Source organism: Falco cherrug, chromosome Z (assembly GCF_023634085.1).
Source record: "Falco cherrug isolate bFalChe1 chromosome Z, bFalChe1.pri, whole genome shotgun sequence".
In the NCBI taxonomy this organism is placed as follows: Eukaryota; Metazoa; Chordata; class Aves; order Falconiformes; family Falconidae; genus Falco; species Falco cherrug.
Genome location: NC_073720.1, coordinates 52,706,618 through 52,728,173, shown reverse-complemented (window position 1 = coordinate 52,728,173; position 21,556 = coordinate 52,706,618). Strand labels below are relative to the sequence as shown.

Genomic DNA, 21,556 nt, shown 5'->3' with positions numbered 1-21,556 from the left:
ATTTCACCAGAAATTTGACTTCCTTCCTCTGGCTGCTGTTGGCCTTTGTAGAGCCGGTGGAAGGTAAAGAGGTGTGCAGCACAGTCGTATGATGGAATACAGGTGAACTGAAAGGGTAATAGAATGATTTCTGCATGCTGCAGATCAACGCTTTTCTATAGTAACCAATGAAAGTACATCAGTTTACTGAAAGTCACCAGCTGAGCATCTGAAATAGAGATGTATTTAAAAACAGTGGAACCAAAGCAATTGAAAATGAAATTTGAAATTGATTGTACCATCTCTCCACCATCAGGGCAGCAATGAGGGCATACATTCATAAATCAGAAAAAAATAGGATTGCAAAACTTTAAAAGCAAAGGAAGAAAGCTAGCTTTCAGAGTCAGAATAGTGAGTAGGTCTGGTTTTTCTATGTGAAATAGACTGTGTAATCATAATGAACTCCTGAGATGCCCTATTTCTTGGAGTTTCCCTTTGCACACACATGCATTGCTGGTCTTGCAACAGGAGCAATCTCAAACACCGAGTATGGGATCTCTCCTTTGATGATTTCAACCTCAGCCATTCTCAAACAGCAAACTGCACTAAGAAGAGATGTTAGGGAAATTCAGAGCAAATTCCCTTGTTCCTTGCAAAAGTTCACCTCAAAGAGCAAGCCACATGGTTTCAAAGGTTTGCACATGGACAAAGAGAACTTGCCAGACTGTGCAAAAGCCTGGTGACTCCCAACACATCGAGTACACGTGGCTGGGGGTTGAATGTTTTGCTTGAAGTTATACTGGAAATTAAATCTCTCAGTCCCTACTTTCTGTCATTAGTTAAAAGACTGTTGTAAAAGATGCAAACACATCTACAGCAAAGCCCCTTCACAGGGTTTATAATCTGGCTAGGAAGGTTTTCTCATATTCAGCTCCATGTTTCTTTGAATGCCTGCTTTGAGTGATGCTTGTGTGGTGGCCTTATGGCTGCATGCAGCCTGGCTGAGCCCAGTGAAAATGCAAGCTGCTGATTCTCTGAGATGACTGTCTTGTTTTTGTCTATTTTAGGTGATTTCCCAAGAACTTGTAATGTCTGGGTACATCTGTGTCAAAGGGAAAATAAGCTGCTTGTCTCTTCTTTCTTGTTCCCAGTTTAGAGAAACATTAGGTTTTCAATCTCTTTCTTCTGTGGCTAATAATTTTCTTCAAGGCTATCTGCAACTTTCAGCATTAAAAAGGAGATGATTTTTGGCTTCTGGAATTAAGCTGAAAAGTGTGGCCAGAATTTAAAGCACCCCCTGATGTGAGTGTTTTGTTAACACTAATAAGAGATTCAAAACGTTACAAAAAGCTTCAGATGATGGAAGTTTAATATTTCAGCAGCCTGCATGCAGCTGCTGTTCTGAACGTCAAGCAGCCTCCTCCAGCTCACTATATTCAAAATCTATTGATCTAAAATTTTATTTTAAAGGGCAGGAGCCCAGATGTGTATAATTGCTTCTTATTGTTCCCATCTGTAGAGCATGGCTCTGAACTCACAGCGATAATGTGACAGTGTGTTTGCAGCCTCTTGCTGTCCTTTTCTGCCCATCACTTTGTGTGTGCTGCTTTCATCAGACTGAAAGGGGTCAACCCACAAAGGGGGAAAAATAATTTGAACCATGACCCATCTTCTGAAACCTCTGCCCATTTAGGCAGTTTGTTGTTTTTTTTTTTATTATTTCCCGCTCATCTGCAGATGTGGGTATGTCTCAAGCTAGCTCAACAGCGTCAGTGAGCAAAAACCGGTCTTGGGAGAGAGACACAGCTATGCTTGTTGGAAGGAAACCATGGGAGCAAGAAGAGAAACTTTAAGATATGGAGTAGTCTTCAGAGCTTGTGGCCTTGTAGTTAAAGGGAGTTGCTAAGTTGCCGTGTCTACAACAGAAAAAAGAAGTAAGAATGGAAAATTACTGAGCATAGTTACAGGCTGACACGTCAGCCCCCTCTAAAGGTATAAAAGGCTTGCTTGATTTTAATAAAGTGTCTTCAAGGTGTCTTCGAGTGTCTTCATGCCTTCAATCTGCTCCCATAGCCCATGCATCATATGCCACATGCAGCAAGCATTTTGTTGGGAAAAGACAGGGTTTGAGGTCTGACCCAGTGAGAAACACAAACACCATTTTTTCCTGCCTGACCATTACTCTATCTTGCAAAGGCTTCTGTTGGCCCTGGAAACTATGTAGCAGCAGAATAAAGCCTTTTGCTCCTGCTTGCATACCACACTGTCACATCTGCCAGGAACAGCTTTTCTTTCTTTCACAAAGAGGAATAACTAGGAGTAACTCCCCTGGGATGTTTCAGGGGCTAGAATTTAAATGCTGGTGTGCCACCTTTCAAAAAGAGACATGAGGAACCCAGTTTTTAGGACATTCACACTTTGCAACAACCCACATGTTCTTGATTTCTTCAAAGTGGCCATCTCTCACATCACCTGCTTTTCAGAGCTACACGTGTAAATGCTGTTGCATAAATGACTGACCATGCAGGGAGTTCGTTGGTTCATCCAGGTCAAACTGTTACCAGTATCTGTGGTGCTGAGGCAAGCTGATGAGCTGACCAAAGTGTGGCTCTTCAGAAAGTGATTGCACTGAATGTGAGTTCAGCACTGCATGGTGGGTGGACATGCTGGGTATGATAGCAGAAATCCCAAGGAAGTCCATACCTGTTGTCCTCTTCGGCCTCAGTTCTTACCCATGAGAGGGCTGAGACTACATTTTCTTTTCTTTCCCTGCTTTTGTTTCATCAAACTTGCCAAGGAATGCCTCTCTGCTAGGAAGAATGTGTACCTGCCTGGCAGAGTGGGCCTGCATTTCAGCAGGGGCCCACCAGCACTGCTGCAGTAAAACAGAGGTTTCTGCATCTGCAGACACAACAGCTGTATGTCCCCATTTACCCCGTTTGCACTCGCAGTGTTGCCCACCCCCCTCTCGTCATTGGTGCTGTAAGGGCACTGGGACTCTGCTTTCTGAGAGAAGCATCAGAGGAGGGAAAATGGCCATTGCATCAGCAAACAGGCTAATATCAACAGCAGTCCAGAGGCAGAGTGCAAGTTACAAAATATATTCTGTCTCCCCTTGACTTCTCATGAACTGATGGGTGGCTGCTAAAAACCAGGCCCATTGCAAGTAAGGAATTGCCCTTGCAAGGACTCCAAGGAGAACTAACAGGATGGATCCTGGCAGAAAATTTTGTGAGGAAGAGCATTCCTAGGTTGCAATATCGTTTTCACTGGTCTTGTTGCCCTCTCCTTGCCCCTTGCTGAGCGATACTATACTGGCACCTATGGATTGCTCTAGGGAGAGGTAATCCCAGGACTGCAGTAATATATTGACAATGTATTTCCCCTGCTGTCATGTCACTTCCAAGTATGGATAGGAAGCTGAATGGGATTGGTGTGGTTCATTGGTGCCAATTAATCACAGTTCAATAGGAAGCTTAATAAAGAGACAGTGAAGCAGACCCTCATGTATGACTCCTTCTGAGCAATCTGACAGGGTGGAAAAGACCCTTAAAGTTGGCATAGAAGTCAGAACCTCTATGCCATCCCACCAGTACTCCCAATGACTTGACACCAACACGAGTTTGGCACCTGGGACCTCCTGCCCAGGTCTGGACAATGGGTTGCAGCATGTCCCAACAGTGCATGAAAAAGTGCCACTGTGCTTGCAGCAGCCTCAGAGTTTTGCTGGGTGGCCTCTCAAAGGAGGAAACAAGCTGGGGCTGCAGGGAGCCAGGGGACGGTGGGCAGCAGAAGAGCAAGGGGAAGGGCAGGACCTCCCAGGGGCTGTGGGTTGCACAGCCTCAGCTGGGCTGCCACAGAGGTGTTCAGGAGGAGTAATTCCCTCATACAGCAGGAGGGAGACGAGGAGACCTTGGGATGTGGCAGAAACGCTAAAGAGATACGGTGGCGGCTTTTCTGAAGTACATGGGAGGGGGCTAGGATGTCCCTTTTTCTCATGTGAGGTTTCCTGCCATGAACCTGCCTCTGGAGAGGGCACGTATCTGACAGCACAGGAGCAGGATCCAGCTCTTTTGCATGGATATGTGAACGAGAGTGAATAGCAGCCCACCCAGTCCCTCGCCCTGCAAGGTCAGACACTTTCCTGGCTGTATATTTTATAGTGCTTCATCTGGCCAGGTTTGAAAGCCCCAGGCAGTGAAGTATCCAAGCAGCTAGAGATAAAGAACTTCAGCTCCCTCCCCTTTCTGGACGGGCAGTCGCCCTCCTCTACCACTGCCTGCTGGCTGGAGCATCTCTGGGCAGATTTTTGGCAAATAATGGGCTGGAGGAAGTAACAGGGAGGAGGGGCACTCTGCAACTTTCCAATGTAAATTACATGGAAATCAGGCTTCTGTGAGGCCAAAGGCCCCTCTGGAATTAGGCCTTTAGTTAACATAACACTTGTGCTAAATGAAGCGGTTGACACAGCTTTCAGGCTGTAGTGCCGCTGTTAATTTACCGTGTGAAAGGGCTGAATGTTCAGTTGGGCTCGGCAGGGGAACAACTTGCCCCGGCGGGGACCTGAGGTTCGTTCTCTCCAGATAGCGGCCACATCATTCCACCGCTGGGCTGTTAATATTTATGGGGAGAATCTTGTTAACTGAAACATCCACGGTGCTTTAAAAACCCTGGTAGGTGAGCCCTACCTAGCCCACTTGCTGTTTTGCCTGATGTGTCTGGGTAAGAGCTGAGCTTTCTTGGGGCTTGCCGGTGGAAAGTAGTGGTGTGCTTAACGGTGCTTTATCCTGGATGCAGGCATTTTCCTGCACCATGACTCCAGTGGGATGATTAGCTGGGGCTTTTCCTTCCCCATCCCTTCTTCCCCTTGAGTATCCTGATGCTCCCAGTGTGTAAGTAGGTATCTTGCTCTTGTTCTCCCTGTTTACTCTTTTCTCCACCCAAAGCAAACTCCCAGCACCTAATGGAGAAGTGGGTGGGGGTGCAGATGAGGTCATATGGGTCTGAAAGACTTTGTGTGTTTGTAACAAAGCTATGCCCTTGTTGGCTTGTGCCTGGGGCAATTTCATGACTACTTTCATGGAATCATGGAATCACAGAATCATAGAATAGTTTGGGTTGGAAGGGACCTCCAAAAACCACCTAGTCCAACCCCCTTGCAATAAGCAGTGACACCTTCAACTAGACCAGGTTGCTCAGAGCCCCATCCAAGCTGAATTTGAATGCTTCCAGGGATGGAGCACCTACCACCTCTATGGGCAACCTGTTCCAGTGTTTCACCTATGAGTAGAGTTGTTACCCAGGGAGAAGATGAGGCTGGATGGACCAGTCTCTGTCATGGACACGTGTGTGCTCCAGTGATGGAGATGGTGTTAGTCTACAATTTTTGTTCTTTGCAGTCAGATGTCAGCTTGCTTGCCTGTTGTCCCTGTGCTGAGAGGAAGTTTTGGGGCCACCCCAGCAGTATGGAAAGAAGTGCCTATTTCACCAACCCTGTATTCTAGCTAAAGGGGTATGGAGCTGGCTCATCTTTCCTGTAAAAGCATGCATTAAACTTGCCTTTAGTGCAATGCATGGGCCCTGAAGGGCAAGCTGGTAGACATGTGAATTCACACCTGCAGCTGCCTGTTGTCACACAGACTCCGGCCTCTGCCAGCACAGAGCTTGGGGCAGTGCTGAGACTTCAGCAGCTGTAGCTGTCTTCCAGGCTGCAGAAGGTGCTAGCCCTGACTGAGTGAAAGGGAGCTTTCACCAAAAAAAGTAGTGCAGGACCGATTTGCCTGCTTGTGGTCACCATCACAACCTCACTGCACTTACTGTCAGAGCAGAGAGGGAACTTCGCACTTAGAAATATAATAAATGCATCAGTACTGAGTCACATTAAAGCTGGCTTTTGAATGAGCGCTGCGTCTCTTCTTCTGGAAACATTTACAAGCTCAGAGCTGAATAAATAAATAAATAAATAAATAAATAAACGAAAAACCGAACCAAAAAAAAAAAAAGAAGAAAAAAACGGGAAAAATTAGATTCTTGCCACAAGCAGCTTCCATCCTTTCCCATAAAGCACGCTTGACCTTGCCAGAGCTGCTCCAATGCTAGTAAGCACTGTCTCAGCTACAGACCTATATCAGCCCCAGAGAAGGGCAGAGAGAGTTTGGTGGGAAGAGAAAAGGCAGGATAGAGAGAATCTCCTGGGAGATGCAAAACAAGCTCCCTGGATTGCTAGGACTAGTGGTGACACGCGCCAGACAAAGGACCTGCTACTCTATAAATGAGGCAGCCAGGACCACTGCTAGGCTGACTCCAGTGAGAGCGAGCTCTGTGGCCAGGCACTGCAAAAGCAGTCAAAAAAAGAAAAGTAGGAAGCATCCGATTTTGCTGTCTGTTTGCCTGCTGACCACGTTTCAAGAGGCGCAAGCACCTGTGAACAGAAAAGTAAGTGACAACGGCCTCTTCTCTTTACAGTGTTGCCTCCCCTCTTTTGGGCTTTTCTTTCAACTTTCTTAAGAATGCCAAAGTTTTCTCTTGGAGCAGGGAACATCCTTAAAAAAAGGAATTTCTGCAATAGCCTTTTATCATCCACTGGATTTTTATTTCTTATCATAGCACCTCCGGATCTTGTCATCAAGAAGTTAGGAGTAAGGCATCTGATCTGACAAAATTACACAAATGGCCACTTAGAAGGTGGCTGGCTGACTGCCTTCAGTCAAGCAAAGTAACTGTTATTGCCCTGTTTTTGTGCCTGGACTTTTCAAATTCTTAATACCCGCAGAGACTCAGTGAATCAGACCTCATGCAAGGAGAAATTATTATTTCCTTTTACTACTTTTGAAAGAAATGTTGATGCTTAGATGTGGAGCGAACATGTGATTCTAAAATCACTGTTCCTACTTTTCCTAGATTTTCTTACATCATAATCACACACTAGGCAAACTCATTTATAGCACTGCAAAGTGCTGTAAATCAGAGTTATCGCACTGGTGCAAAATGGTTACACAAAGCATCATAGATTCTCTGAGTTTAGAACTAAAACTTAACAGAATTCTCTAATAGTGTTTGATATTTAAAACAAATGATTTGCAAAAGTACAGATGATCATGCGTTCAGTAGCCTTTACTGTTTACTTATGCACTAGACTGTGTGGGAAGCCTTTGACAGTGTAAACAGGTAAATGTGTAAAGAAACAGTTTTAAATTCCAGTCCTCACATATTTAAAAATATCCCCACTACTTCATTGGACATCTGTCTTACAAATGATGTGCATGTAAAGTACACAGGCGTTTGAATTTAGCTCAGTTCATAGTTCACTTAGGAGAAAAAGCTTAGCAATTTTATTAATTTTATTTCTGTCAGTAAATATTAATAACTCTCAGATTTTTCAAAACCTTTTGAAACAGCCAATATAAAACATGTTTATATTTCCATGGGTAGCCTTCTGCATAAAGCTATATTTGCCTGAGAAAGTTAATAAAGAACAAAGCAAGTATTTTTCTGAAGTAGGTGTCTATATCCTTCCTTATTTCCACATAACAGTATAGGATGATATCTGATTTTTAGAACCTTTTTCCACCATGTGTTTCTGTATTATTTCTCAAAAGATAACTAAAATAAATGCAGCTTGTTTTAACTGCCTGTTTACATAAACCATTAAATTAGTCGTGATATGAACAGATGACGCAAGAAATCAAGTGCTCGCAGAGTCAGCATGCCAGGTAGAAGGCTTCAGGACTAAGTGCAGCTGCCCATGAGAGTGTGGTTGAGACAGGGATGATCTTCATGCTGATCTTTCTATCAGGCATAGCCCCACAGACGTTAGCAGCGTGACATTTAGGGGAAAGCAGGATTGTAGTCCTTGTCTCGTAGTGGTTTGTATCACACTTTTGGAAGTTATGATTTGTTGTGTTGGTTACATTTCTGGATGTTTATAGTGACCTCTAGTCTTATGCACAGCAGACCCAACCCAGTTCCCGGGGTGATGCCATGCCGGTCAGCAGACTGGTTTTAACTTGTGTTTGGTAGGAAGACAGGGCACTGCACGCTGCTAACAGGATGCTGTCAAACGTTCAGTCTTGCTTTTGCTGAAGTCACAGAGAGATTTGCTATCAGCCTCAGAGCAGACCTGGGCAAAATGCAAAAGCAAATATTCTCTGGGGGTCATATCCAAACATAATACAAGATCTGCCTTCCTACTGATGCAAATGTCCCTTCTCTGCTCCCAACAACTCATGTAACAGCATGAGCCGCTGAGACTGGTCTTTCCCAAATTGTAAGATATGCAGCATCTAGTCTCCCCTCCTTCACATAACAGACTCTCAGTAACGAGGATGTGGTCTTTCCTACATATGCCTGCAAGCCAAGGAATTTAAAGCAAACGGACATGTTTCTGCTAGCAACAGCTACTGCCTCATAGTGGCAGGTGTAGAGAGAGGGATGCAGGAGGGAGAGCTGTGATGAGATGTGAGCAAGTATCTGTGTGGAACAAGGTTTTGCACACTGGGTCTGGAAAAAACAAGTCCTTGAAGAACTCCCAGAAGATCACCAGGCTGTTTTTCTTGTCCGTGTTAACCCTGAAGCACAGAGATAGTGTCTGTATGTAGTATTTTGGAAGCTAATTTGGCCGAGACTGTTTCTAAAGGAAATCCACTGGAACTGTAGTTCAGACACAAAAGGGCCTTACTGGAAAAGGGACTAGGAGGACAGAGAAGTGCTTTTCCAAGGAAGACTCTCAGATCTTCTTGCACAGAAAATAACACAAGTGCAAATTTAGTGAAGAAAGGCTAAACCTTCTAGCAGAGTGTTCCTTTCTCAGCTTTGCAAGTTGTCATGTCCATGCCAATACACTAGAACTCTATTTAGCAAAAAACCTGTTGCAGCCCATGAAGGGGTCATTTGTTTTGCACTGAGCTCTAGTATAATTAGAATTTACTGCAAAGGAACACCAAAAGCTCTGACAAGAGGGGAGCCAGGGCAAAAATCCCCACCCACCAGCCACTCATCATCACTATTGGTAAGTTCTTAACCACGCATTTTGTGTCCTCCCAAATGCCTGCTGGGTGGCAGCCCATTGCTTCACACACCTACTTGTCCCGAGGAAGCCTTAGGGGGCATGATGCCAGGGTGTCCAGGTTAAGAAGTCTGCAGGCTAGGCTGATTTCTCCGAAAGCAGCAAGCTCTCTGCCCTGCTGAAGGTCTGCACCCTCTAGGAGGGTAACCCGATTACAAAGCTAAGCAACCCAGGGGCAACACAGGGCCAGGTGAAAAACCTGCCTTTTGAAACTGTGATCACATATAGACTAGCATCCCCAAACATGAAGGCTGACTTAAGCTTCACACCTTTACACAGCTGCTTTTGAAGGCTCCAGCGATCTCCTTTTTCTAAAGGTTCAACAAGAGCACAGCATAGCTGTATAGGGTTTCTGTAAATGCTTCCCGTAGGAGGGCTCCCAGAAGCAGAGATTCCACTATGTGCATTTTGTCCCAGATTTACTGACTATAAAAAAGGTAAATCACTCTGTCAGTGCTGACTGGCTTTTATAGCGTTTTTGCTGCTCTGCTATACTTTGTACCATGGTATGATTGTCAGGTAACACTCCCAAAAGGCACATGAGGCAGTGAAAGGAGCCCTTGTTTACTTCTGAAGTAGCTCCTCTTCCCACATCTTATTTGAAACAATATGAAGTTCATTGCTGATGTTGGGAATTGCCCCATGAGAGCTGGGAGAGGATTTTCTCTTTCATTACACACATGCAGCACCTACCAATGCTAAGCAAGGCTGGGCCACTGCCTGCTGGTGGCTGCTCTAACACAAACAGAAATGCTTTCCTTTCCACAAACCTTACAGCTGAGACAAACTAATTACAGGCATGAGGGACAGGGATGTGGAGACAAAAAAAAGGAATCTGCCTGAGGCAAAGGCACAGCAGAAATGAGGACAGAAGTTCAATTGCCTGATTGCCAGCCCAGCATTTGGCTCATCACACTGTGCTCTCTGTGTCCTTGTCCACCAGTGCACCAGTGGGATTTCAGGTGGGAGGCACTTGGGGCGGGGGCGGGGGGGGGGCGGTAGTGCTGAGATACAGGGAGGTGGTGATGGAGAGAGGAGGCTGAGGAAAGCTGGGACTGAAGAGTCCATACCTAGAGGTGTGCTGCTCCTCTTGCAAGCCATCAAGCTGGGATGCAATGTCCCCTCTCTTCCTTCCCCTCCCAACCCAAAGGAAGTCCTTGCAATCTAAGCAACTGTGCAGCAAACAGAGCATAGTGCAGCTGCACAGAGATTGAGTTTATTCCTTCTAGAGGGTGGGGAAACAAAATAAAATCATATGTTATGGATAGGCAGTGTAATGTCTTGTGGCATCTGTGCTCAATCTTGTCCTCTGCACATCGCTGAGTCCCATGCTCCGAGGCTCGCATCAAACTAGGGGGGGAAACAATGAGCTACTTCTTTTTCCTCTTCTCCAGATCACAGCCATGCAAAGTGAACAAAGCACGGTAGCGCGGAGCGATAGCTGGGGAATCTTCGCTTCTTGCAGTAGATCAGGCTCACAAGCACCTGCCTGATATAGGAAACAGGCACCATCTGCTCTTCTGTTGCCATTTACTTAAGTGCTGAGGGGACTTCATACAATCCAAAACGATATGTTAAATAACCAGTTTTAGCGGGCACTGGGTTGCCCCCCTGGAGTAACGGTGTGGCACTCCAGGTTTACTAGAAGCACTCCAGTTCTTGCTGGCAGCAGGCATCTGCTGTCTGATTAAGATTTGCAGGAGTAGGTCTCCAGTGGCCAGTTTCAACATGGATTTAACTTCACTGAGGTCAAAGGTATAGCTTGAGGGAGGAACTTTCTCATCCAAGATCTTTATTTAATAGCAGTCTGCTAATTATGACTGAGTGCTGGGGTCCTGGTGAGTCCCCTGTCAGCCCTCAGACATTAACCGCTGGGTTGGGGGCCATTTGCTGGGGAATGTCCTAGCGGAGATGGTGCTTTGTGCCTAAGCTGCTCTGCTGCTGCCGCCTGAATTGCCTGGATTTTGCATAGAGAAGCTGTGAGAACTGCAGCTACGAGGGAGAGATTTTCATCTTTTCTGTTGTTTGGTCTTTTGTCTGGTGACACTTGCTGCTGCATTAACCACAACCAGTATTGGGTCATTTGCCCACTGCCCCCCCACCCCCTTTCATATTTTTCAAAGGAGTAGGCAGGGGGATGGAAATAGCTTCAGTTATCTGTTGGCGGGTGGTGGTATTTTGTTTTTTCTCTTTGTAGCTGTTGGAGCAGATTCACTGCTGGGCTGGGGTTATTTCTTTGCACAATTCTCCTTACACACTGCAGATGTGGATCTTAGCTCATGAACTGCACTTCTGGACGTGTCTTCTTGATCTGAGTTAAACTCTGACCTCAGTGGCAACATTTTGCCCTTCAGAGTAATGCCTCCAGTGAAAATGGTGTAACCTTCCAGATTTACCTTCCTGAGAGCAGAATTAATCCTCCGGAATTTAAACTGCTGTCTTTCTGGGTTTCTTTATTGTCAACTAGATGTGGGGCTATTAACCTGTGGTTAGGGAAGGTGACCAGAAAGCACAGAATCCAGGTTAATGCAATTTATCTGTCCATGATATGTACAAATGCATGATTTTTGCATAGATTTAAATTCTACCAGAGGGATATAAGCCACACACAGCAACTAGACAATACATATTTTATACAGTACTTCATAGAAATCTAAAGAATACATTGCTCAGATATGCAGCGTTAGCAAAGACCTGAAGCTGCAAGTAACAGCGTATTGAAAGCTGAGCTTGTGGGGAGAGCTGGAGAGAATGGAGGGAAGAGGAAGAAGAGAATGAGACAAAAGGAATGGAAATGAGATCCCTTGTCAGTAAACTGGTTTAATTTTAACTGGAAGGTGCTGTGGTTAAAGAACTTGAGGGATGTGTAGGTGACTATACAAGAAAAGAAGCTGTGCTGAAACATTACAGTTACTGCAGAATTGGACCAGGTTCCTTTTCCTCTTATGTTTCTAGCTGAATCGCTGAGCACAAAAACAGGAAACTTGTGCCAGTAAAGCCAAAAAGGAGATGGGATTTTAAGATGGAGAGAGTATGGAGGTGGATTACACCTGAAATGAAGCTCCCTGTAAAGCTATCAGCAGAAAAGGAGGCACTGGGAGAGGGAAGGAGCTGCTGTTTGCTGATCTTGAATAAATGTCAGAAATACAAACACTTGTTTTTGAAGTGTAAAGCAGGAGCTGGTCTCGCAAAGGCATCTGTTTGCTAAAGAGAAGAAAGACAAAGAAAGCATGGTGTGAAGGAGTAGGCTGGGGTTATTTTTCCACCAATAATACCACTAACAGGATGAGAAAACATGTTCACAGTGCCAGGGCTGAATGCTAACCTGCTTTCCTGGAGTACTGCGCTGGGGACTGTCTGCAGGAGGAGCAAGAAGGAGCAGACCCCTCTGCTGGTATTCGTAGCTGAGATGTAGACAGGTGCCCAGCAAACCCAGACCCATATGCTAGAATTACAGTGCAGAGACTGAAAGGCCTGCTAAAATACAATGCACCTGACCCATTAGAAGAAACAATGAAGCCCAAATAACTTTCTCTATGTTATAAGAAATAACCCCTTTGTACATCGATAAAATTGTCTTTAAAACCAGGACAAAACAAAAGAAAAGAAAACAAAACCAAACCCCACCAAAAACAGGGGGAAGAGAGAGACCAAGAGAGCAGCAGGTGGCACTCTGAATTTCACATGGGTCCAAGCAGCTGCTTGGACTGTAAAGGCAAATGTTTTGCCTTCAGGAGTGAACGCGTTGCAGTGCAGAGGAGCACTGGAAGACAGGGTTTGAGATGTGGAGCACTGATGTGGCAACATTCTTGCCAAAAAGGTACATGCTAGCTTTCACGTAGATGCAAAGTACCAAGTAGTTTTGTTCCCATAGCACAAACCAAAATCAATGCATGGAGTAGGAGAACAAAACAAAACAAAAAACAAACAAACAAAAAAGAGATACAATTCTCTTTCAGATCGAGCAGTGGGTCTCAAAATAAGTCTACAAAAAATACGCAAGATTCTCAGTAACCTATATGATGAGGCTTTGTTTTTTAAATGAGCCTCTCAGGAAACAACGACATTTTGATGAGGCAATTTTCTTGTCCCCTGAAGGCAGAGGGGACAACTGGGCCTGACAGTAATTTCAGACTTCTACCAAAATAGACATCTGTTAGCTCTGTAAAGGCTACAGCCGAGCGCAGCTGGCAAGGTATGGGTGGCATGAGCATAGCCACATATACTACACATGGGCACATTTGTATTAGCTGGATCTCTGGCCGAGGTCTCTGAACACAGCTCTGACATAATTTACAACGCTGTAACTGTATTTCCCTGGTGATTTGTAATCAGTGCTGGACTGGAACTTGGAGGAAACTTCCCTGTCTGCCATGCGCGTCTTGTCTCCCTGACAAGGCATCCCAATTAACTTCTGAGACGCAGTGGGATTTTTTTCTTCACCCAGACTATTACCATGGACTTTTGTGAACCCCAAGTGTCTTGCGTGGTGTGAAGCTGCTTCACAAGGACATGGAATCACAGTTGGGCTGTCACCCCAAAAGTTCCTTCTTCTGGGGGTGAAGGGTTATAGCCCCCTGCTCCCCAGTCCCCCGTGGGACTGCTGTAAGGGCAGATTTGCCCATGAATATGAAAAGCTGAGGTTTTCGAATGTGTAAGAAGGTAAGTGGAAACATTTGTCCTTTAGTCTCTTGGCTGCAGGTAGTTTTTCCCTGCTCCAGCTGTCAGTGTGCCATTGGCATAAAAAGCAGCTTCAGAAATGGAAAAGAGTCTCCTGCAGGGCTGTGAGCGAGAAAGGAAGACTCTTTCCAGTGGCAGTGGGAGCAGGGTTAGGGCAACCCCAAGAGCTTTTGGCAACCTTTCTGGTAAATGGCATTTAAAATTACTGTGTGCCCCTCGCACAGTGCTATCCTGTTCCTAGGTCTGCTCCGGGCACTGGGCTCCCTTCGCTGCTCAGCTCTGAGGCAGGGTGGCCAGGTAACACCTATGTAGACATTTTGGCTGGGATGCCTGCACATTTTGTAGGAATCGCACTTTCCCTTTGCAGCCTGCACTCATGGCACTTGTGGCTTGGTCTTGGCAGCTCTCAAAGGCTAAAGCAGAAGCCTGAATGGATCAGACTGAAGAGTGTCAGCCACCAGCAGTGAGCAGTCAGTGTGGGCTAGGAGGGAACCGGTCTGTTGCATCCCTGGAAGTCTCCTGAAATAACCATAATCCCATGTGTCTGCAGTGTTGCCTGTCTGTTCACTGAAGCCCCATGATGAAGGTCCACCTAGCTTAGCTCCAGCCACAAGTTACCAAGCTTGGGCTAGCAGGGAGCAGCCTCCAAGAAGGTGTGAACTGAGGCTGGGAGAGCACGGATCTGTTCTGCCCTTGGCCTGCTTGCCTTTCCCCATAAAATATGCCAGGGTGTTCCTCATGCAGCCTGGTGGGATGTCTAATGCATTGGCTATTGGGAATTCTGCTGCAGGGGAAGTCTCAGGAGCCTGGAGAAGCCTGGCTCGTAGCAACACCAAATGGCTGTATGAGGACATTTAACTCCTTTTGGACTCTGGCATCTGGTTGCAGCTGCAACACTTATGATCGTGGCTGAGAATGGGGACATGACTTCAGGGATTAGGGTTAACCTGTGCAGGACATGCAGGACAAGGGCATCAGCCACAGAGGGCAAAAATGATAAATGTCTTGTGCTACCACTGTCTGCCCGCTGCTGCCCCAGAGGTTACAGTGCCCCCAGAGCAGCAACCTGTGTGAAAGCCAGGGGTAGCCGTTCACTCACAATCTCATTTGCTTTGCAGCACCTTGAGAATGACAAGGAAGATCTTCACCAACACCAGGGAACGATGGAGGCAGCAAAATGTCAACAGTGCCTTTGCCAAGCTGAGGAAACTCATTCCCACCCACCCACCAGACAAAAAACTGAGCAAGAATGAGACACTCCGGTTAGCTATGAGATACATCAACTTCCTTGTCAAGGTCCTGGGAGAGCCAGGCCTGCAGCAAACGGCAGTGGCAGCACGGGGCAGCATCCTGGGGTTCTTTCAGCAAGCCCCACACTTGCAAAGCATGGAAGAGCTGACACTGATTGAAAACTGTGGCATCTCCTCTCCTGGCATGAGCAGCAATATAGTAGAGTGTTGGTCAGAGACCTCATCTACCTAGCAGACAATGAGACATGCAGTCTTGGTGTTAGTCTGATAGTCCCCCTCTTTTTGCAGAATCTATGGGCTGCTCCTCTATGTATTGTGATTATTTATTTATATTTATTACTGTTTTATTTGGTACACATTTTTATTTAATAGGAAAGGAAATCCTTGGTCAGCCAACAACCTGGAAGACCAGACAGTGAACTTGTAGCCTGTGGGACCTTGGAAAGACTTGCTGCTGTCACAGCAGAGTCCAATCCAGGAGGGCTTTCTGCCTTGACCTCTTCCATAAATTAGGCCACAGAAATTCATCCAGTGTTTCTGCCAGGGAAAGAGATTATTCTCCCATGCTGTTTCAAGGAAATACTACTGAGCTCAAGAATTACAACTGCACCACAAAATTTGTCCAAGACGGGCATCTGGCCTCAGTAGTGATTTTGAGATTTTGAGAGATGTGGTATTTGCCACTCCTCCACCAGTGGTTCCAGGGGTTAATTGCACTCACACGTGAGCCTGTGAATCTTATTTCCATCTTCATTATTTTTTGTTGTTGTTCTTTTTTCTAAAAAATACGAGTCCTAGCCCTTGAACTTGCCTACATCTCTCTCCATCAGAATGGAGGGATCCCTAGTGTCAGAGCAAAATGCTATTAAACAAAATTAAACATTATGTTAAAGCCAAAATGCCAATTAAAATATAAGAAGACATAGTCATAGATGAGTTTCAGTGGGTTCAATAGGCAGAGTAAACCTCCTCTGCAGTGGCAGTGTGCATGTGAAGGAAGCTGGTTAGCTATGCTTCAGCTCCCTTAAAAGCCCATCAAACAGGTTGGTGGCAAAATGTCTTTATTCTTCAACAGCTGTAGTAATGGGGGAGGTCTTGTTTTGGGGCAGAGGTCCCAGGAGAGAGGCTCCAATAACACACTGTGAAAACCTTCATGGAAACACCAGTGAGCAGTGCCCCTTCCAGTGCTTGGGTGCAGAAGCAGCTGGAGTGTGTCTGGGCCTAGCAGAAGGTGCTGAGGATGCACCACTGGTCCACTGTGGTGCCCTTTTGGCACAGGGCTGTGTGCCACGGGTCTTGGGAATCAAGTTCCTGAACAAGCAGCTTTTGCTGCTGTGGGGGGCAGAACCAAGCTGCACATGTCCTTGCTGTCACCTGTAAGACCCTGGTGCTGCAATGCTGGGCTGCGTGCAGGTTGATGACGGCCCTGGGTGGGGTACCAAGACCATGGACAAGACTAGGGGCACGCTGCCTGTGTACTTAACTGACTGTCTTTATGCTCCCTGCTTTTGCCTACTGTAGTTGAGGTTCCTCAATCTGGACATTATTCTAAATGGGCTGATGGAGCAAGGACAAAGAAATTGGTGTAAATGTCTTCCACTTGATTCAGTGGGTCAGTTCCCTGTAAAGAATGCCAGCCACCATGCTGTAGGTGTTTAGATGATGAACAGGATAAAAAGAGTTTTCATGAATGTGACCACTGTGGGTTGCTGCCCACAAATCAATTTAATTTCCTGATTGAGTTATATAACCTGTGTTAGCAAAGGCCTGGACTGCCCATGCAAGTTACGAAGCTTCCTAGAGCAACAGAAAAAGTTCTAAGTAGAACTGCTTCCCGGTCAGACCCTGCTTTCACTGACAAAGGTCCTTTTGATTTCCATGTGGACCAAAGTACATGTCAATGCTTAGAAAAGACAGCTACCCACCACTGGTGAAGCAATGGAGCTCCCATGTGCCAAGGTGTGTCCCTGGTCTGTTTGTCTACTCATGAGACAATGAGTTGCCTTCAGGAAGGAGAGATAGAGTTTGTGCATGTAATATGTACAGTCCTTCTGCATGAGGGGATTTAGCACCCAAAGCTGAGCTGCCTTTAAAGTCGCACCAGCCACCAGGTTCACCAAAGAAGCCAGGGCTGGTTCCTGCTAAGTGTATAAAAAGCTGAAAGGGTTCACAGTGATTTCATTGTGTTTCTGAACACTGCTTACCCCTGCATTTCTGAGTTGCCAGTTGCACTGGAGAGCAGCTGAGAGGACACACACTAGGAGTGTTTTGCACAGTTCATGAAATCAGTACTGCTTTCTCCTGCCTCTGCCCACTTTAATGTTACTGAATGGAGTCACAGCTTCTTCTGCATAGCACCTCAAATGTAATGAGCCAAGTCCTCCTCCTAGCTTTCTGTTGACTTGCTGGGAGTTACAGCAGGATAAATCAGTCCAAATAAATTAGAGCACTTACTGGCAAGGTGTGGTGATGCTATTTGGTCTACCGGTCACTTCCTATCATAGGAAATACATGTCACCAAGGCAAGCCACAACATCTTGTGAGCAGAGTTACTGTTCAGGGAAGCAGAAAGAAAAACTGGCATTTTTTAAAGTGATACGCTTGTTATATTTTCTATCTGAAAAAGCTTCCCTTCTTCTTATTGATTTAGTTCATATCAGCACTTTTCTTTGTTCTCCTTTCAATTTAGGAGCTCCCTAATCTCATGTACAGCATATATTTCACTAGATCTACCTACCAAAGACATTTTGTTTTTGTCACGTTTCTTCTGTGTTTTGTGGATTTCTTATCTGTATGATCATGAACAAATAAGGTGTAACTGATCACATTTTGTGCTATATGATGTTATTTAACATCTAATATATTCCAAATAAATTATTTAAGAAACTAATCTTTGTCTTTTAAAATGTCTCTAAATTTCATTTTACATTTGCATACCACTTGGTAGAGGATACCAAAAACATTACAATGTAATTTCCAGTAGAGGATTGTTCTACTGTTCAGCGCTCAATGCAAGAGTCTTGATGTTAGAAACAACATTTTCATATGATAAAAAATGACAGGAATTCTTTGTTTATTATGATTTCTTACACTTTTGAGTTGAATTGTATTTCAGTCTACATGCTAAGGGGATTTTGACTAGCTCTTGAAACAGCCAGATAAATAAAAGTTCATTGTGCAAACAGGGGTGTGTTTGTCTTCCAAATATTCATAATTAAAAATATTTTAACAACTCTATTTTAAATAGAGAAGTCACCCTAAAGAATTAATTTGGACTCTGATTTGAGTCTATCATTATCTGGACATGTTCAGATAGGGAAAACCTACAGATTTGGACTGGAGTCTAGGTTCAGTTGTAAACATTTACCCAAAGCTGAGGGGAGCTTAGGATGTAAAGCTGCTCTTCCTGGCTAACGCCTGGTGGCAACAATATAATCCCTGATTGACTATAAGGCTGGGAGAGGAAGCACTAGGATGCAGAAGCTGTGAGGAAAAGACGGGAAATCACTGGGGCAGAGGGTGAGTTTGTTTCATGCTTAACTGGATGTCTCGCAGCCCTGACACTGGTCTATGATACACCAAGAGAGGGTTTTCTGCAAAATATGTGCCTGAGAAAGGTATTGACTCAAGAGATTTTTATATAAAAGTTGTGAGATCAGCCAACGTGAGGTTCAAAATATGCTAAGCAAGGCAATGCCACCTTAGAAAGGATCCTCTGCTTAGAGCAGGTAATGCCAAATTAGTTTGTATGCTCAGGATCATGTGGCAATGCCTCCTCTGAAGTGGGCAGGGTACATCCATGTTAACGTGGTGCCGTGCTGTGAGATAATGGGACCTGTGGCATGGAGATACACCAGGTCACTTGGAGTTGGCTGAGAAAGTCTCATATATATATTGCAGCAGTGGCAAAACTTTTGTATAAAAGACAAAAATGTACCTAGTCTTCAGACCCCTACTGAGTCTCCCAGTTGTAACTAGCAGTGCTGAATAGAGTTGTGTGAATAGCACTTTTTTTCCTATTATAATTTTTTTTGGTGATGATATGGCTGTCAATATTGCAAGGACAACCAGCTTAGGATGTTACTCTTTGTGTAACTTCTCTGTAACTTCTTCGTTACCTCCCGATACAAAAAGGCTTGATGTGAAATTAAAAGATGCATGGCTGCCTCGAAACCACTGTACTCTCAACCTGCACAGAGGGTGTGAGGTGTCCTTCTATGCCTTCGTGATGCAGAAATCCCAGTGGGACATTCCTTTACTTCGGATTTCCAACAGGATCAATGGAAGAATATAGCTCCAAATTTCAGGTCAAATGAGGAATTACTTTCCTCAGAGCCTGGGTGCTGGGAGACAAATGCCACTGTTTAGCTGTCACAGAACCTAAGGGAACTGATGCCAGGAGAGGTGCAATGTACACTGTCCTTAAAAGTAACCCACACATCACCAGGAGCAAGCCTGCTGTGCAGACTGCTGTTCATCACGTCCACTTCTCAGTGTCTCCTTTGTGGCTATGGAGTGTAACTGCAGTTGGATATTTGGGTTGGGTAAGAAAAGAAATATGTTACAACTGTGTCTTGCAAGGACGCTGCAGTCTTTGCATGAATCCCGTGATGGCCAGACTGTGGTTGGAAGAAGGGTAGGTCTGCAGTCAGGGTTTTGGCCTGAGATTCAGTGGATTCAAATCCTTGGCTGATGTGATCATACTGTGCCTAGCACTGGACATTGCACAGCAAAACCCTAGATTGGTATGATGCCTTGTTTTTCCTGCAGTATTGCCCATGCCAAGGAAGACTTTGTAGTGAGGCATGTACTTAGCAGCCTTGTTAGTTGTATGGAGTCTAAATCAGGGAGGAGGAAGGTACAATGAGCATAACAGAGGGAGACTCACAGGATTCCTGAGCCAGCTAAATTAAATGGCAAAACAGAGTTGTTTGGGACACTAAGATCCATCGTAGCATCTTGCTCTGAGCAAGAAGCAGAAGCTGCAGGATCTACGTGTTTCAGAGGCATACTATTCATGAATTTATCTTCCAGTATCAAAGTGGGTCTCACAAATTTCTTTGCTGCTAGGGAATGATATGCATTGGCCATGGCTAAAGTAGTGTGAGCAAGGCAGATCTGACTTTTGTTCTTTGAAGGCTGGGTGATGAAAGGAGGTGGAGAGAATGGGGGACTTAACTACTGACCTGTGGGGCAGGGGTCACTTGGGAGCCAGTCTTAAATCTAAAGGTCATCGACAAAGTGACAGAGTCTAAATCCGTCACTTTTCAGGGGTGCAATTGTATTTTTAACACAGCAGGTGCTGAGAGAATCAGAGGGGAGAAGGTGGGTGGAGGAAGCAGCTCAAGTAAGTATTAGGGTTACAGAAGGCAGTGATTGCCCTGTATCTGGTTGATACATGTATCTATTTGAATTTATTCATTATTGTTCTGTCCATAAGCCACGGGTAGCATTTTCATTACACTACGAGTCGGTCCAGCTCTCCTCTATACGAAAAAGAGTCAGTCCCATCCTATTGTATTCTCCCCCCACCCCCTTCCCATGTGCGCAAACGAATGTACATCCCACCCCTCCACAGCTTGTTTTGCTGCCACGGATTGCAGACCCCACAGCGCACAACTGAGGACTCTGCGATAAGCCTCTCCTGGGAGCACCCTTTGGAAAAGGGACCTCCCAGGCACTGAAAGCCAAGAAGAGAGGGAAAGAGCAATGAACATTTCTGTGGGTACCTCTCCCCTGCTGAGTGTCAATGCCACAAAACAGCACATAAATGGCTCAGGATGAAAGGCAGAAAGAAGTCAGTGAGAGTCCTGTGGATCTCATCATGGACTGAATGAGGACTTAGATGAAGTCTCCAACTTCTTTTGCTGGCAAGCGATGCAGAGAGGTACTCACACACAGGGCAGGAGAGGTTTCCCATGCCCCCACTTTTCCATCCCATTACAGCTGGTTGGGGGCACAGTGACCAACACTGAAAATCTCAGATCTGGGGAAGATCCCTCACTTTCTTTGAAATTCCCTACTCTCAACCTTGAAAGACAGACTCTTTCTTAGGTAGTCTAAAACCTTAATGGAAAGCTAAAGGATGATGACCCACAGTCAGCAAGTCTCCAGGGAGGTGTTCTGCCTCCAACCCTGGGTGTAGAGAACATTTAGCATTGATTTTCTCTTTGTGTCTGTATTTGGCAAACCCTGGTAGACCAAAGTGCTTAGTCCTGGAACCGAGAAAGGCTAAGAGCAGCCAATATTAAATCTTCCTTCAAATCACAGCAGAACTACTGTGCTCTGATACATAGACGTACAACCAACCAAAACATAACTTACGGATTCCCCTAGCTCAAGACTACACAGTATTAAATTCCAGCTTTAAAAAGCTTTACACTTACTGGAAATACCTGAAGACTCTCAAGAGGAAACTACAATGCTTAAAAGCACCTTGAGTGGAGGCTATTAGACCTGGCTCACCACAGAAGCTCAGGCCAGCTGACTGTGACCTGAAGTGTTTTACTGCTGTAGGTTAAAAGCTGTTTCAGAAGAAAGCATCTGGCCCTGCTAAGAGGCTCTGCAGTGATCTCTATGGGAT

General features: G+C 45.3%; 1 protein-coding gene across 1 annotated transcript; it reads left to right on the top strand.

Moving 5' to 3' along the window:
* Positions 1-6,293: 6,293 nt before the first annotated feature.
* Positions 6,294-18,099, top strand: TAL2 (TAL bHLH transcription factor 2). Its single transcript, XM_005446901.3, has 2 exons — positions 6,294-6,414; positions 14,842-18,099. The coding sequence occupies exon 2, from the start codon at positions 14,852-14,854 to the stop codon at positions 15,203-15,205; it is 354 nt and encodes a 117-aa protein (XP_005446958.1). The 5' UTR covers positions 6,294-6,414; positions 14,842-14,851; the 3' UTR covers positions 15,206-18,099.
* The last annotated feature ends 3,457 nt before the right edge of the window (positions 18,100-21,556 follow it).

Bases quoted from the DNA above. Each gene is read 5' to 3' on its own strand.
- TAL2 (XM_005446901.3), top strand. From the start codon at position 14,852: ATGACAAGGAAGATCTTCACCAACACCAGGGAACGATGGAGGCAGCAA.